The sequence below is a fragment of the Thamnophis elegans genome, chromosome 3, assembly GCF_009769535.1.
Source record: "Thamnophis elegans isolate rThaEle1 chromosome 3, rThaEle1.pri, whole genome shotgun sequence".
Taxonomy (NCBI): Eukaryota; Metazoa; Chordata; class Lepidosauria; order Squamata; family Colubridae; genus Thamnophis; species Thamnophis elegans.
This window is the reverse complement of record NC_045543.1, coordinates 17,107,760-17,125,482: the sequence shown is the minus strand read 5'-3', so window position 1 is coordinate 17,125,482 and position 17,723 is coordinate 17,107,760. Positions and strand designations below refer to the sequence as shown.

Below are 17,723 nucleotides of genomic sequence, written 5' to 3'. Positions count from 1 at the left end.
ACTTGCACCAGGCCGCCCAGGACCTCCCCCACTGCACTTAATGACCACAAAAGGAGGTGGATTGTAGTCATTAAGCAAAATGATCACGTGGCTGCCTTGCTTAACAGCAGCAACTTATGACAAATTCTGAGTTCAATTATGGTCAAAGGTTGCAGACTACGTATAGAGCAAAATAATAGGATATATTTAAACAAAGACATTTTCTATAGAATTGCCTCTAGATCCCCCAAAAATCGGTTCTAAATGTACATAGCTAACATGCTTCCATTTTATGAGGAGATAGTTAAAATAAATGTTTAGTAAGAAGACTCAACATTGATAACTTGCTTGCGGTACGCAAAATACCTTACATTTGAATAAATTTCTAGATCTGTGATTAGAGAGGGAAGTAATCCTTGCAAAAAGCACAGTTGTCTTGCCATACTTCACCATGTACTTCTATTGTAGTTTTGTTAGATGGAAACAACTGTTATTAAAAATGAGTAGTACTATATTGGCTACAACTACAGTAATTGAACCTTAGCATTTTTATGAAGGTCCAAGGAAATCTTTGGTTAGAACTAAATTAGTATTTGCCTTTGTTTGGTATAACTTAATATGGAGTACACAGTGCTTCCACTTCTTATTTCCTCTACAACAGTAACCCTATAAGGTTGGGTGTGTGTGTAGTAATGCAGTATAATATATATAGCATTATGCCAGCAGAATATAAAGATGCAGCTAGAATGCTGTTGTGTTTTTTTTATTGCAAACTCATGAAATAGTTAGAATGGACAATGCATCTAGTCCTTCTACTCTACAGTTAGAATCATTCCTTTTATAAGGCACTTAACTGGCAGAGTATTCTTTTTTTTTAAAAAGTAATTGATTTAAAAGAAAACTATAGGAAGGGAAAGAAGAAGAAAAATATGGGATAAAACTAGGTTCCTTTTTAAAGCTTAATCTAAAGCAAGGGTTCCGGAATGGCATACAAAATCCTAGATATATTAACATCAAAATTAATTTTCTTAACTAACCAAATTTAACCATGTGATCTGGGAGCTGTTTTCAGTTAATGTTATGTTTGGTGCATTGTGCAAGATTGCATGATGGCACTCAAAAAGGTTCCTCCCTGGGGTAAAAGGTCAAGAAAGAAAGTCCAACTACTAATCTAAATCTCATTTTGATTTGCTTTTCCAAATAACTCTAATGATACATGTAAATGGCTCTATTTTGGGTCAGAGTTTAGTCTGAATTTTGTTTTGAATAACCTCCATTGATTGCAGTGAGTTTGCTGCATAGACATTTGTGTTCTGCAGAGAATTGAAATGATTTAATACTTTTCTTTTCCAGAAATGACTACCATTAATACAGGAAATGTTAATTTCAAATGGGATCCCAAAAGCCTGGAAATAAGGACACTGGCAGTTGAAAGACTGCTTGAACCTCTTGTTACCCAGGTAATAAAAATTCTATGTGGCATATCCCTTGCTTTTTATTAATGTTCTGGATCTGCAGTTTTACATTGAAGAACCGATAGATTAATTGCACTGTGTTGCTAGTCAGTTGGTGTCTACATTATGGATGCAATTGGATATTTTTCTGTTCATAGCTCTTTTTTGCCTTTATAAAGCCATATCAACGTAGAAAATACCAGAATTTTTTCTTTTAAAAAACTTTAAAGCTGAAATATAACCGCATCTTTTATGAAGTAAACATAGAAAATCCCAAAATGTTGGTCTTAAAGATGGGGAGATGATGTTAACCACCCGACATATTAAAACAAGTTGGGTAGACTGACGAATTAAAAAAAAATCACTCCCACTACTATGTTTTCTTTTAAAAATGAATTTAAGATTAAAATAGCAACCAGAATTAATAGAAACTTTAACAAAAACATTTAAAGCTGAATCACTGGCATATTTTTAAAAAGGTTAGACCAAACATCATTGCCTTTTTGCCCTTAATCTAATAGGAAATTAACTATGCTTAAATCTCATTTAAATTATTGGAACTTAAATGGCCCAGAGCTAGCCCAAATGATTTCAGTAAGATTTAATTGCAATCAAATATGACCTAAAATAATTTTTAAGTTTACGTTGCAAAGTTATATATATACATATTTCTCCTTTCTGTTCAAAACATCCCTTTTTCTTATGGTATTTTATGGTAGCTATAGTTGTTTTGATATTTCTGCCAAACTGAATAACTCCTGATAGAATCCAGGTGTCAAAAGATGACCATACTTAACTTTACACCTAATATTAACTCTAAATAAAGTTATAATTTCTGAACCAGAAAATTTTGAAATGGGTAATCATTTAATTTACTTAAAACCAGAAATACCACAGAGGTGGAGCAGTGCAAGTGAACCTGAAGTAACAATGTCTGAAATTATATTTAATGCCCATTGTAATTGTAAAAGGTCATGTAATGTGTCATGGATTTAATACTAAAAGATAAGTGTTGACATGCCATTAACAATTAAACTGAATAGTAAGACAATCCTTTGAGAATTAAACAGTACAAGAATAGGTATGAAGATAGAAAAGTAAAGAAATAAAGTTGTTTCTAAACCACATTTCTGTACTTCCACTTCTCATTTTACCTTTTAGAATGCTATAGGTTCAACTTAATAAGTTAATCCTTGATTGAAGGTTTCACAAGTACTCCCCCCAAAATTTCACACATTTCTGATTTATAGTTATATGAAACTAAACCAGGATGTATAAATGTTTCGAATGTTTCCAGATTTTTAATCTGAGGGCCAAAAATGCCCCTTTTAGCTGAATTTGTTTACTTAAATATAGAGCGTGTTAATTGAGTTATCTTGTTCAAGCAATGAAATAATTCAGTTGGAATTGCATTCATGGGGAATTTCTGCCCTATTAAATAATTAAAACTTTTCAGTTGAAAAATGGATCATATTATGCTGTTTTCAGGTTACAACATTGGTCAATACTAGCAACAAAGGCCCTTCCAACAAAAAAAGAGGCCGATCTAAAAAGGCGCATGTTTTAGCTGCATCAGTCGAGCAAGCAACAGAGAACTTTTTGGAAAAGGGGGACAAAATTGCAAAGGAGAGCCAGTTTCTTAAAGAAGAACTTGTAGCAGCTGTGGAAGATGTTCGCAAACAAGGTATACTTTTGATGAAATTGTAACTCTTATGATTGTCCACATTTTTAAATTAGTTCCTAGGAATTACCAATTTAAAAAAGAAAGAGTTTGCTGTCACTATGTGCATATATTTAAACACCGGTTTGGGGATAAGCTCAGCTTTTAATGTGTGTCGGCATGTTTTATGTAATTTTACTATTTTTACTTGTGTATATACAGGGCCTCAAAGAAATGTATATAGTTCTTCCACTCTCAGCTTAATCTCACAAGATTCCTGTGAGAAGGGCTGGACAGAGAAATATTGAATGACCTTTAGTCAGCCATTAAATTTGTGGAATTAAATGTTGTCTTTATTGACAACATCAGTCTTTATTGACTGATGTGTATGAAAGTACAGCTTCCAACAACATTTTTTTGTAAAATCGAAAATGGTTGCATTATTTCCCCGAGATGGTTTTGTTGTTTTTTGCTTCCACAAAGCTTGGCATAAAATTGGATGATTTTAAATTGTCTTTAACTTAAGTGATTGTATTGATATCTTCTACTACTGAGAAAAATCCAAAACAATATTTTCTTTTCTCCCGAACCCATTTTAAAAATGTTAATAGAGCCTGCTATCATCTGACAAAAAGCTATCATTTTAATGGGGCTATGAAAACCATTTAAAACAAGGATGAGCCAAGGTGGCGCAGTGGTTAAATGCAGCACTGCAGGCTACTGCTAGATCAGCAGGTCAGCGGTTCAAATCTCACCGGCTCAGGGTTGACTCAGCCTTCCATCCTTCCGAGGTGGGTAAAATGAGGACCCAGATTGTTGGGGGCAATATGCTGACTCTCTGTAAACCGCTTAGAGAGGCCTGAAAGGCCTATGAAGCGGTATATAAGTCTACTGCTATTGCTATTGCTATTGCTGAAACAAGAGGTTTGAGAACCCACAGTGGCACACACAGAGCACCTTTTTTGCATAATTAAAAGAGGCACATCATTTTCCAGGTTTGTGCAGCTGCTTCAAAAATCTCCCAGGTGTCTCCACATTAACATGCATGCAATTTTGCTTCATTTTTCCCAGCAAAGCAAAGTAGTTGTTTATCCACGTGTATGTCAACAAAACCAGGAACAGTTTCCAATTCCATTTCTGAAAAGATAGTGTGTATTAACAGTTCAAAAAGCAGTGCTCTGTAAATGTATTCCAAGTCACCTTGTTCAAGATTTGCACAGGCCAAAATTTGAATATTATTTAGCAATTGCTGTCAATATTTTACATTATTCCCATTTTTGTAACTTGATTAGGCTTCAAGGTGTACAGTATTTGAACTTGAAAGGTATTTGAAATCCAGCATAGAGACCAAGGTCAGAGCTTCCATAATGAAGCCATGCCTTTTCCTGGGCTTGCATGATATTGCTGAGTACAATCAGACAACGGTGTGGCTTTTTTAAAAAGCCAGTAACACAGTTTACTCTTCTTTCCAGCTTCAGGTTGAATATTTGCACGTTCTATTAAGGCCATTGAATTCTATATAAGCAGCAAATCCTTAATCTTGCAATACTTGCCTAAGTGCCAAAAGTAAATTGTTTTGGAAGAGAATGTGATTAAAATTATAGTGATAAGATGTTTTAATGAGAAGTATCCATGCTGTTTTGGTTTTGGCTGGATTGGGTCTATTTTCCTAATCGTCATAAAAAAATGAATCCTTACAGCTGCTTTCTGTGTATATAGGAGATTTGATGAAGAGTGCTTCTGGAGAATTTGCTGATGACCCCTGCTCTTCTGTGAAACGGGGGAATATGGTGAGGGCAGCTCGGGCCCTCTTGTCAGCAGTTACCCGGCTGCTCATTTTGGCTGATATGGCGGATGTCTACAGACTACTTGTACAACTTAAAGTTGTAAGTCTTGAGTATATCGTTCAGTATTTTAATGGCATCATAATAAAAGGAATTCAGAATAATTGTTTCTAACTTGCAGGAAGATTGATAATAGAGGAAACGCCTCTCTTTTATACTCTGCTTTGGAGTTAAGAAATGTTGGATTATTGTGGAAACAATATTCTGGTCTAAATGGAACATTTCTGTAAAATAAAAGATCTATTCCTATATTGTTACATGTTGGTTGACAGATTTGCCATCAGTTGAACAAATTCCGCTTTACTTCTTTACCCCAGGCAGTTCTTTAATTTAATTTGGATCTGTATGTGTTCATGGCCTTTTAACATAAATTGCTATTGCTAAATTCAATATAAAACATTAATAGCTTATTGAAATCTGATATTCACAGACATAATAATGTTCTTCTTGTTTTGCTAGTATGTCTGATTTTATTGATTTGCTTGGGGTTGGGGGTTAGACCATATTTCTCTTGCTTAAGTATAGTGAATTATAAATAACTGCTTTTGTAGAATTTATACTAAACTATATATATTGGGAATAATTTAAACTGATTTCATTTCCTAGGTGGAAGAAGGCATTCTAAAACTAAGAAATGCTGGAACTGAACAAGATTTAGGAATACAATATAAAGCTCTTAAAGCAGAAGTGGATAAGCTTAATATAATGGCAGGCAAGAGACAACAGGTATAGTAATTTTAGGATTATATACTTTTATAAAATATGATTGTTATAATACAGAAACGGCTATAATAGAAATGTCAAAAGATAACATTGACCATTGTGTAAAGAGGATGTATAAATTGTGATGTAATTACAGGAGCTTTTGTTTTTAAAGAAAGCCAAAGCTGCCACATGGGAAGAGAAAAGCTATATCTACACCTTGATGGAAACCAGCCATATTAAAGGGGTAAAAGCTAGGAGACAAAATATATTTTTGACAGCTTGTAAGTAGTATTGCTGAAAGAGACATGTCATAATAAGTTTGAAAATGTTGCACGAATCCATCCAATTTTGTGTAACTACTCATGTAATCACTTTATTATCAAAGAAGAGTTTCTTTGCAATAGAAATCTGCATTTTATTGGCTCCTGACTGCAACATGAGCCGTGGTGGCGCAGTGGTTAGAGTGCAGTACTGCAGGCCACTTCAGCTAACTGCTATCTGCAGTTCAGTGGTTCAAATCTCACTGGCTCAAGGTTGACTCAGCCTTTCATCCTTCCGAGGTGGGTGAAATGAGGATCCAGACTGTGGGGGCAATATGCTGACTCTGTAAACCACTTAGAGAGGGCTGAAAGCCCTATGAAGCGGTATATAAGTCTAACTGCTATTGCTAATATTGCTGCCTAGCTCTTTCTTTTCTATATTATGCTGTTCATGTAATCTAAGACATGTAAGGTGTCATTATCTTTAGTTTGATCCTTTTTCAGAAGGAAAAATTCAAAGTGGCTCCAATTTACTGCAAACTCACTCAGAAAATATATTTCAGTATAACTGTTTCTAACTCCTGTCCTAACGAACTGGCTGGATGTGGAGAAGATCTTTAGTCACTGCCTCAGATTTGCTGGTCTCCTTAACAGGGTTGTTTATTTATTTATAGATCAAACTTCTTAACCAAATATCTCTCTCATAGAGATTAGTAGAACAGTGGTTACTTGATCTGCAATTCCTTCTCTATGGAAAAGGTTAAAATCAAGCAACCCATTTTTCTCAAAAGCTACAGAACAAGAATCCTATCTCTGCAACTGTTACTAATTACATAATTAATCCGTTGAATAACTTGTTCCAATTGTTGTTTTTTAACAAAAAGTGAATATGTGGGCAGGTATCTTAGAATGGGAGAGACTGGTGAGTAAACTGGTATAAAGAGATGAGAATGATGTTGTGAGATACTGTTGCCTATTTAGTACACGTTAATAGATAACAGTATTAAGCTTTGGCTTATTTATTTTTTTCTGCAATTCAGATGGAAAATTTACAGTAGCTTCAGTTATAAAATGGACATTTGAGGCTTCATTTGCAAGCATTATTGTGCTCCAGAAATATGTAATTTCCTGATGCATCCTGATATGGGCTACCCTACATTTCTTAATTGAAATAGATAAGGCAGAAGTCTCCAATTCCCGGGTTGAGGACTGGCGCCGGGCCATGGCATGCCAGCAACTGGGCCACACAAACAAGCGAAGCCCCATCCATAGGATGATGCAGGCAGCATGCAAAACCATGCCCCCTCTGGTCCACAGAAGAAACTTTCTCCATGGAACCAGACCCTAGTGCCCAAAAGATTGAGGGCCGCTGAGATAATAAATGGACAATATGTTCCTTTCCAGGTGCTGTGGGATTGCATCAGCCCGTCTCCATTGGCTATTGGGATTTATACTTGGAATATCACATCTAGTCATTGCTGACAGAAAAACTAAATTCCCCCCAAAAAATTTATGCCTAAATAAAATGTTACTGTTTCTGCAGGAACTGAAAGACATTGGTCATCGTGACCAGATGGCTGCAGCCAGAGGAATTCTTCAGAAAAACATCCCTATTCTTTATACCGCTTCTCAAGCTTGCCTCCAGCATCCGGATGTAGCTGCCTACAAAGCCAATAGGGACTTGATCTACAAGCAGTTGCAGCAGGCAGTCACAGGAATCTCTAACGCTGCCCAAGCGACAGCTTCTGAAGATTCTGTCCAGCACCCGAGTGGGGGCGGAGAGTTGGCTGATGCACTTAATAACTTTGATGTAAGTTTTAAGTTTGTACCATAAATAAGTTTTGCACTATATTTCTGGAACGGTATGATTGACAGTTTCTGATTTGCAACCTTGACATAAGGGGGAATCATTATTCCATGATTGTAAAAACTAATAAAAGTAGTGTCTTTCAAAATACAGTGGGACCTGACGTATTTGCAGGAATGCAAATTGGGGATTATTAAATTAGGTATAACCAATGCCTAATTTAATAATGCCCAGCTCAAACCAACTCTAGCAATTTAGAAATGCAAATTGCTTGTAACTATTTTATAACAGCACTAAAGTTCTTCTCATTGAAAAACCAGGATTTTGTATCAATTTATTTAAAATTTCAATTTTCCAGTTTTTTCGACAAAGTGATATGGGCTTCCAGTTTAGAGGCTAGGCTTTCAGATTTTCCTGAATTCAGACAGGCTCTCAAATAACCAGAAATAAGGTCGTTTGTGCTTTCTCAACACAGTTTCAGTTTACTCTGTGTTTCAGTTGAACTATTTTTGAATGACACATCGGATAGTCATATCTGGTTGAGAGCCACTTCTCCTAGTCAACCATATGCATCTCTCTGCAGCCTCTGCAAGGTACTTTTCCTAGCTAAATTGATCTTCCATTATCCAGTTTTCCCAGCTTCCCTTTTTTTTCCCCTGAGCAGTTGAGCTCAGACTGACCACTTGGAATGAGATCAAGGCTACTGTATCTTTTGATAGCTATATAGAAGATAGAATCTGAGGAACTACAGCTGATACAACAAATTAATTAGTACAGTCTCTTAAAATTCCCTTTTAATATTTCAAATAGGCCACTTCTAGCTACGTTGTCCAAAGCGTGGACAAAATAAATTCACTCTCAGATATGTAAAATTTTATAGAATATACAAAAAATATTGCCGTGAGATGAGGTTTTACTGAGCAGTGTTTCATTCTTGCAGTAAAATGGCATCACTAATGTTGAGCCATTAAAAAGATCAACAGATAAAAGATAATGGCATAATTAGTGTAATTAAAATATTTGGAGCTGCTGATACCAAATTAAAAAAAACCTTAGCCCACAGGAGAATTTTTAAGAAAAATAAAAAGCTGCTGATTTTTAAAAATAATAAACCTGGTTAGTGAATATTACTTTAGTATTAAAGAATAACAGTATACAGCATCAATTGAAAAACTGGAAAACTGACAAACCATAAAATTGAAGTCAATTATCTAATAATATAAATGAAGTCACTAATACAATCTTAAGTTCATAGAAATGTTTTGTTGCATACTTTTTAAAAGAAAATAATACTTGAAGGTAAGAAAACAAGTAAAATCCAACTGTCGACATAGAGGTCTGTAGACTGAACTTTAGCTTTAGCCAGTGTTACACTGGGTTAATTCTGGGTAGTATATTGATCTAAACCTTGCACTTATTAAACAGACATTTTAATAAGTCTTCATCAAAATAGCAGCATGTCACTTTATTAAAACTTATAAACCATTTTTTTTTCTTAACAGAAACAAATTATTGTAGATCCTTTGAAGTTCAGTGAAGAGCGTTTTAGGCCATCCTTAGAAGAGCGTTTGGAGAGCATCATTAGTGGTGCAGCCCTAATGGCTGACTCATCGTGCACACGTGATGACCGACGGGAACGCATAGTGGCCGAGTGTAATGCAGTGCGACAAGCCTTGCAAGATCTGCTTTCAGAATACATGGGAAATGTAAGTAGCAAGTATATTTGCAAACATTTCCTTTTCTTTGGGATTTGGGAGAACAATAATACAATGTGATTTGAATTAGAAAATGTGTACAGATTCTCGCAACAGTAAAATTAGGCCATTAAAATTGCAATTGTCCTGTGATGGTCTTCTGCTATTTTGCATAATTGCATTCAATTTTTTTTTAATGAAGTTAAAAACTAATATAAACTAATACAAAGTAAGGGGGAAGAAAAAAAAGAAATAAAAGAGAATGTTACAACTGCTGAAGCTTCTTGGATGAGAATTGAAATGTTTTAGTCTTCTTCCTCAAATAAAAACACAACCCAGTTGCCTTTTGAAAGGGAAAAAAGCACCTTTGAAACAACTATGACCTGGATTACTGAGAATCTCCATAGATGTTTAAATCAAAGAGAAAGCTAAAAGTACAAAAAGAAAAAAACAAGGAAATACCTCCCAATCTTCTTTCCAACAGTTATAAGTAGAGTTATAGAGTTTCCTTTTACTTTATGGTTACAACATAACTCTCTTCTTTCTATAATCTATCCGGTCTAATCATCAAACCCATAAATCATAAGTTAATTTTTCTGTTTCATGCAAAAAAAAAAATCTATAAGGAGCTTTCAGGTCAGCTATAAACATAGATAATTGTCTTTTGTCTGATCAAGGAAGTCAATTTGGCCATCTCGGCACAATCCATCATCTTTACCAACCATTCCTCATTGTGAGTAATGCCAATTTTTTCCTTTGTGCATGTAATAATCTCACTGCAGTTATTACGTACAAAAACAAAGTTCCACCACTTTTTTTCAAACCGTTTGTCTATCAATCTCCCAAAGAAATGCCTCTGGTCTCAATTGTAAATTAATTTTCAAAATCCTCTGAATCAGTGTATTATTTTTTTTTGTTAATTTTTGAAATTGACTTGATAAAATTAGAATAGTAGAGAGTTTCAAAGGCTTGGGTTTTTTTCCCCTCATTTAGAATTGATTCTGTATTAAAAGAGTGAGAGAAATAGTTCTTGAATTTTGCAGGATTCTGGCAGAGGAATGTTAAAAATACATAAGATGTGTAAATTGAAATAATGTCTTGCGTATGAAAACCATGTTACAGTTAGTTAAAACAATACACCTACATGTCTACATGTCTATAACTCTGCCAGTAATATTAATTTTTAACAGGATATTTTTTGTGCTTAAGTAGAAAATGTAAAGATAAAGGTTTCTCTTGTCCAGTTGTGTCCAACTCTAGGGGGCAGTGCTCATCTCCTTTTCTTAGCCCCGTTACAAGTGTACAACTGTATTGAATAGAGCAAGGCTGAACAACCTATGGGAAAGGATGCAGACTCCAAAGACACTTTTGGGGAACTGTGGAAGATTCTGCCATCACATTTTAGCATTAGATTGTTAAAGAATAATGTTATTACTTCCTGCTGATTTTTGTCAAACAATGAAAAAAAAAAGATATATTAAACTTCAAGTATTCTTAGCATTGCTATCAAATTTTAAAATAACCCAGAAAATGGGTTGTTGGATAAAAATGTTAAATCTACCCCTTTGTAGATTGCACAGTCTCCTTCATCCTGTAGTGAAATTCAGTGAAATTAAATGTTTAACTATTTAAATGTTTCACCTATGTAAAAATAGCTAAACAATAACATCTCCCACACTCTGTGGATTAGAGACTACAAGGTGAAATTCCTGAGTTACAATCCAGCCTCCAAAAGTCTTGGGAAAAGCCTTCAGGGATGTTCTTAGCAGCTAGAGTGCTCAAAACAATTTATGATGAGCTTATCAAAATTCTCTAAACGAATTATATGTGGAAATACATTTGGAGTATAATCAGAATTGTAATATCTATTGGCAGGTACTAGGTTAAAAAAACCTTACTTCAGGTAGACTGAACAACTGCTCTAGCTGACTTAGCATGGCTGTTTTTGTAAAGCACAGGATTGATGTGTTATAATTAACTATAATGTGATACAATCAACTAATTTCCAGTCTGTCCTAATAAAGGAACTCTTTCTATTTTAATGGAAGGTAGAAAAGGGAGACAAGCTTTGGAAAAGTAAGAGATAAAGATAGAAAATCTATATTTTTGGCAAAGAAAAAAATAGGCTTTTTTTTAAATTGAGGAAGTGTGAAGAGGTTGGTAATACGGAAAAAGCCCAAGAGAAGATTGTAGCAAGTATTATAATGTATTCCTTTGGTTCTTTTGTTACAAAAACATCTAAATTTACTCATAATCACTAAACTAATTCATTCTTTTACAATTCCCCCCTTTTTTCCTAACCTTTCCATTATTTTTCCTTCTCAGATAAAATAATGAGCTTTTAAAACAAATTTTTGAATAAAATCATGGCTTGTTCTTGGCTTCTTTCCTTAATATATTAAGAGAGCAATAAGACAAAGCCCCTGGTTTGGACAACAGATTTGAAACTACAGATGGAGGGTCATATTGCTTGGTCAATTACACCTGCTTGCTGGAGGCACCAGAATGCATACATTAGAGCAGCTGACATCATCAGAGGCTTTATGTATTGGGAGAGTTGAAAAAACATGGCGTTTGACCTTTAAAAAAGACGCTGAATCATTTCTTCATAATTGACAAAATAGGCTTTAATGATTAGAATCCATGTTTCCCTCTATAAAAATAAATATACATTTAAAAAGCTGGCATCTTAAAACTTTAGCTAAGGTTGTTGAATGTATTCATATATCTCTTGATATTCTAGATCAGGGCTGCCAAATTTGCGGGCCACGGGCTGGATGCATCACGCACTGGCTATGCCCATGCCCGGTTTAGCGAAGGGGGGGGGAGTCACAACATGTCACATGACACCACTGTGATAATACAAGTTCGACACCCCTGTTCTAGATGCCTCCTGAAAATCCACCTAGGCTTGAGTATCTTCAGAGAGCATTCCTGTAGTGACTTCCAACAGAGTGTGAAAATTATCACCATATTTACAACAGATACTTCAGCTTTGTCCCTAGATTTTGGGAAATACTTAAGGAGAATGAAGCCTATAACATTGAGAAATTGAGTGCAGTTTTCTTGATTTCCTTTGGTAATACTTGCCCTAAATATGAAAGCATCCTTAAAGATAGCCAAGTTTTCAATATATTTCTCTCTTCATTTTAGATTTTAAATACAAAATATTTAGTTTGTATAAACATTTTTTTGGAAACCTACAGTCAGCACATACGTATTTTATAGTAGCCAGGGATCTGAAGAACTCTTAAGTTTTATGCTTTAAGATTGAGGAGTCCAGTTTGACTTTTCATTTCAACCATATTTTTTCGTATTTCAGTGAAACTATTTTGTGGACTTACTTTAAAAAGTAGCTTACAATAGTAAGGAAAGGATGATTGAGAAGGCATGTTTAGATCCTGGACAATGAATCTATAGTAATTTATAAAGCCATCCATTTTGTTGTCAGTTGTGCAGTTGTAGTACTTAAAATGTTTAGAAAAAAATAGTTACTATAATTAAATAGAACTTAAGCATATTTTGGAACATTTGGAAATCCAAATAAGAATTTTATATGATAAAATAATTTGATTTAGCTGCCACAAACACTGTACATAAGATGATTCAAACCAATTCTACGCTAAAGGGAAAAAATAGCCCTTTAATCCATTTGTACCCACATTTAAGAGGTATATTTGAGTTCTAAGTAGCTTTGCACAATTTTCAAAACTGCATCCAAATTAAAGCCCCAGCCACCCTCATTGTCCTTTGTTGCCCAGAAGATGGTGGGAAGGACTTCACTGTCAATATACTGGTCTATGTATTAAGGCAGTACATACTTTCTGAAACAGAATCTGCTCCATTCAGAAATCAGTGGCTTCAGTTAATCAGTTTCAGTACTGTCATACTTTACACAGAAAATAGAACATATCTAGAGACTTAAAATTGAAATAAAAACAGTATTGAACAGGATATAATATATAATGTATGTGAGAAAGTTGTTAGGAGACGGAATGTTCTGAGGACTCTTGCCTTGGACAGGGGGCTGGACTAGAAGATCTCCAAGGTCCCTTCCAGCTCTATGACTCTATGATTATGGAATTAATTTGAAACCCAATACATATTTGATAAGTTACTCTTAGTTATAAGATGTAGAATTATGTGGCAAGATCTCAGTATATGAAACACTGATTACAGTATTGCAACTTTTAACAGGGGTGTAGCTCTATCAAATACGAAAGTTAAGGTTTGGTACCATAGCCATGTTGTGTTTGCCACCTGACAGTACTGTGAGAAGATGTAACACTTTTGGTTTTGGTTTTAATTTAATTAAAAACTTATCTTTATTTAAGAAAACATACCAACATTATTTTAACCTAGCTTATTTAATAACACATCATTAAGATGAACTATGTGAAAAAAAGGAGCAAAAAGTTTCAGTATCTGCAATTCTTTAGATCAGTAGGAATTTTTTCATAGTGGAAAATAACGTTTAGTTTCCAAGTTGGACTACTCTGCTGAGTTTTTCTGCCAGTGCATTAAACTTGCACTGCAGACCCCAGGATTCTTCTCTTAACCATAGAGCTTGTGTCATTAACTGGACCAATCTTTTTTTCTCAGACTCTTATTACGAGTTATTATGGGGCACAAATTGTTGGGGAAGGATTTATATACCATTTTGAGCTTTCAGAAAAGGTGAAAGATGAATATGTATTTTTTTTTAAAAATCACATATGTCAGGAACTATTTCTGATTAACAAGGCATCTGTCTCTTCTGCTTTTTTTCTCTGTTAGAAGAATCAAAAATATGTAGTGGCTGATAAAGTAGGAAATGGTTTCCAGCATTAATAAGAGTTTGAGCATTGAGAAGACAGTGAAAGGTCAAAGGCATTTTAAGCTTCAATTGATAATTATCACATAATCACAGGTCTGTGACTAAAAAGCTGTTTGATTATTTTCATCTAATTTCCATGTATTTTGGTGTGCTGAAAACAAACAAAATATTGAAAAAACTCGTCATGATTTGCCACAACGTGCAAAATTGTCTTCAAATTTATCAAATTTTTTTAAAATTTTGGTATTTTTTTATATTATGGGTTTTTAACCAAATTTAAAGTCCAAATTACTATTAATTAATTCACATAAGTGCATTTAAGATATAAAATGTCAAAAAAAAAAACTTAAAGGGTTTGTTCGAGTTACATAAAAAAATATAGCACTGTAAATCTGATGGTCAGCAATATATACATAAGCTAAGCAAGTTTTAAGTCTGTGCTTCTAATGGTAGAAGGGGTTAATCTTTCCTGAAGAATCCAGGGAGGGAGACACAGGGCAGATAGCAGCGTCTCCGGTCAGTGCAGGGGGCATGGCCAGCACTGTGATGTCTCGTGTACAGACACAGAGCTGCTCTCTCGTGCATGCCACACTTGTGCACGAATCATCATCAGGTTCTTGGTTCACATTTTTTCATCGCAATTCATGTTAGCTCGTCATTCTTCAATCATTATGTTATGGCTCCGTGAAAGTGTATTAATTCACCAGACAGTTTCTGTTTCATCTGTGGTGAATATACAGTGTTGAATCAACAGCAGAATATTACAGACTTTGTAAAAAAAAAAAAAGGATACTTTGCATACTTTGGACTAAAAATTGGAGATCAAGATAAAGTTTGGGCGCCTCATAAAGTGTGCAAATGGTGTGTTGAGGACCTCCAAAACTGGTTCAAGGGTAAGAAAAATTCTTTCCATTATGGGATTCCTATGGTATGGCCAGAGCAAAAGAACATAGTGATGACTGTTACTTTTGTTCATGCGATGTGAAAGAGTTTAATTCCAAATGGAAGCATTCCATTTCATAGCCCAGTCTTCACTCAACAATTCGTCCCATCCCCCATGGCACAGATATACCAGTACCCAAGCCCCCTGCTACCTTGGAAGAGATACCTGAACCAGATGACGAATCAAGTTCTGACTTTGAAGATGATAGAGAAATTGTTTTCTCAAGAGGAGATGAATGATTTGGTAAGAGACTTGAATCTTCCCAAAGATGCCATTGAGTTACTCGGATCAAGGCTGAAAAGCAGGCATTTATTGTTGCCAGGAGTGTCATCTTCATTGTTCAGACATCGTGAAAAGGAGTTCGTTCCTTACTTCAGGCCCGGGAAGACAAGTTGGTTTATTGCATCGATGTCGAAGTTCTGATGGGTCAATTTAAAATCCAATATAATTCAGAGCAATGGCGTCTTTTTATAGATTCTTCAAAAAGAAGTCTCAAAGCAGTTTTACTCCACAATTATTTTTAAGCTTCCATACCTGTAGGTCATTCTGTACACTTGAAGGAAACCTACGAGAACTTGATATTGGATCTTCATAAACTTAAATATGAAGACCATGGTTGGCAAGTGTGTGGGGACTTGAAGGTCTTGTGCATGTTGTTCAGGCAACAAGCTGGGTATACCAAATACCCTTGTTTTCTGTGTCTATGGGACAGTCGAGACCAACAAAATCACTGGACCAAGAAGAGTTGGCAGCCAAGGATGCTAACAGTCGATGAAAAAAAATGTCTTCCGAGAAACTTTGGTACCTTCCCATAAAGTTCTTCTACCACCTCTCCACATAAAATTGGGATTGATGAAGCAATTCATAAAATTACTTCCAAGAGATGGAGAATGCTTCAAACACTTGGTCACCAAGTTTCCATGCCTGTCGGACGCAAAATTGAAGGAAGGTGTGTTCGCCGGACCAGACATTAGAAGGCTTATAGTTGATCAAGAGTTTGTCAATACCATGACGGATCCTCAAAAAGAAGGGTAGATTGCATTTAAAGAAGTCATATAACAATTTTTAGGCAATAAAAAAGATCCTCACTACAAAAAGATTGTTGGAAGAATGCTGAAAGCATTTCAAGCTTTAGGTTGCCTGATGAGTTTGAAAGTGCATTTCTTTCAGTCCCACTTTGACAACTTTCTTGAAAATTTGGGAGCTGTGAGTGGGGAACAAAGTGAATGATTCCACCAAGACATTAAAGAGATGGAAAAGAGATACCAGGGAAAATGGAGCATTACAGTGATGGCAGACTACTGTTGGATGCTTCAGAGAGACATTCCAGATGCTACTCACAAGCGTAAATGCACCAAGAGGAGCCTCACAAGGAAAAAGAATAGAGTTTAGTGTGTGTAGGTGAGGTCATTTCAGTTCAAAAAAGGATTTTCATGAAAATATTGTAATAAAACTTTAATTTTATAAGTCTATTTCCATTTATTTTGAGGTATTGCCTTATTTAACATAGTTATCTAAATTGTCAGGAAACGTGATGTCCTACGACAAAATGGAGGTCATTTTCAGATTCAGTGCACCAAAAAACATAAAAGATTACGTGGAATAACCAAAACAGCTCTTGAAAAATTTTTTTTGCAGACCTATGAATGGGCTTGTCTATCAGGAAATTAGGCCATTCAAATATCATTACATTTCAAAATGTATCTAAAAAACAAATTATTGTCCTCATTTTATGAAAAGAAAATTACACATTGCTTTTGCCTAATTTCTCTTAGCCTAATTCCAGAGAATATAACCAAAATAATTGAAGGACATCTTAGAATAGAAGTTAATATTACTGTTATTTTTCAACCTCTAAACCAAAAAAAAAAAAGTTAAGATAGCACCTAGAAGTTGCAGTTCTGCCTCTTGTAATCAGACCAGGCTATCTAGTTAATTGGCGGGGTGGGTGGGAGAAATTGCTTCATTCAAATAATATGGAATAATTCATGTAACATCCTGATCTTATTTAATGTGAGATATAATAGCATTACTACTACAATGTATATGCTGAGCAGTATTAATAATAGCCAAGTATTCAAATGTGTCTTTAATCCAAAAATATTTTTTCTGCCTTGAAAAGAATGAAAAACTGCTCTTCTGAAATATATTGCAGATTTTAGGCTTTTGAAAAGTGAAGAGCAGTACAAGAAAAAGGGAGAATTAAATCTTTCCTTTTAAACAAATAGCTATGCTTATTAGAAAACACTGGATAATTTTTGTTGCAAGATTGGTGTTGTGCTTTTATAACAAACGCCTCTAAGGTCAGGTTGACTGAATTTCAGCAATTATGATAATTAAAAGCCACTTATGCATTGAGATTAAATATTAGAATATATGTCTGTCTCAGACATTATTCTCAATTTTAGATTGAAAACCCTAGATAAGCATCTCTAATGTATATTAGAGACTCCCCATATATTAACAAAAATAATTTCCTTCTTAATTCAAATGCGGTAATTAGTTCTTATTGCTTATTGTGGACTTGTGTTAAACTGCACATTTCTCTTAGGGACATAGAT

At 34.8% G+C, this 17,723-nt stretch overlaps 1 protein-coding gene across 1 annotated transcript in view; it reads left to right on the top strand.

Annotated features, from left to right (window-relative positions):
- The window catches only part of CTNNA1 (catenin alpha 1), a 76,163-nt gene that overhangs the window by 7,976 nt on the left and 50,464 nt on the right, over positions 1 to 17,723 (top strand). Inside the window, exons 2-7 of the mRNA XM_032212858.1 lie at positions 1,333 to 1,439; positions 2,922 to 3,117; positions 4,813 to 4,979; positions 5,544 to 5,663; positions 7,446 to 7,712; positions 9,212 to 9,415. Of these exons, the coding sequence (XP_032068749.1) occupies positions 1,335 to 1,439; positions 2,922 to 3,117; positions 4,813 to 4,979; positions 5,544 to 5,663; positions 7,446 to 7,712; positions 9,212 to 9,415 (1,059 nt within the window). The 5' untranslated portion in view covers positions 1,333 to 1,334. The remainder of the gene's footprint in view (positions 1 to 1,332; positions 1,440 to 2,921; positions 3,118 to 4,812; positions 4,980 to 5,543; positions 5,664 to 7,445; positions 7,713 to 9,211; positions 9,416 to 17,723) is intronic.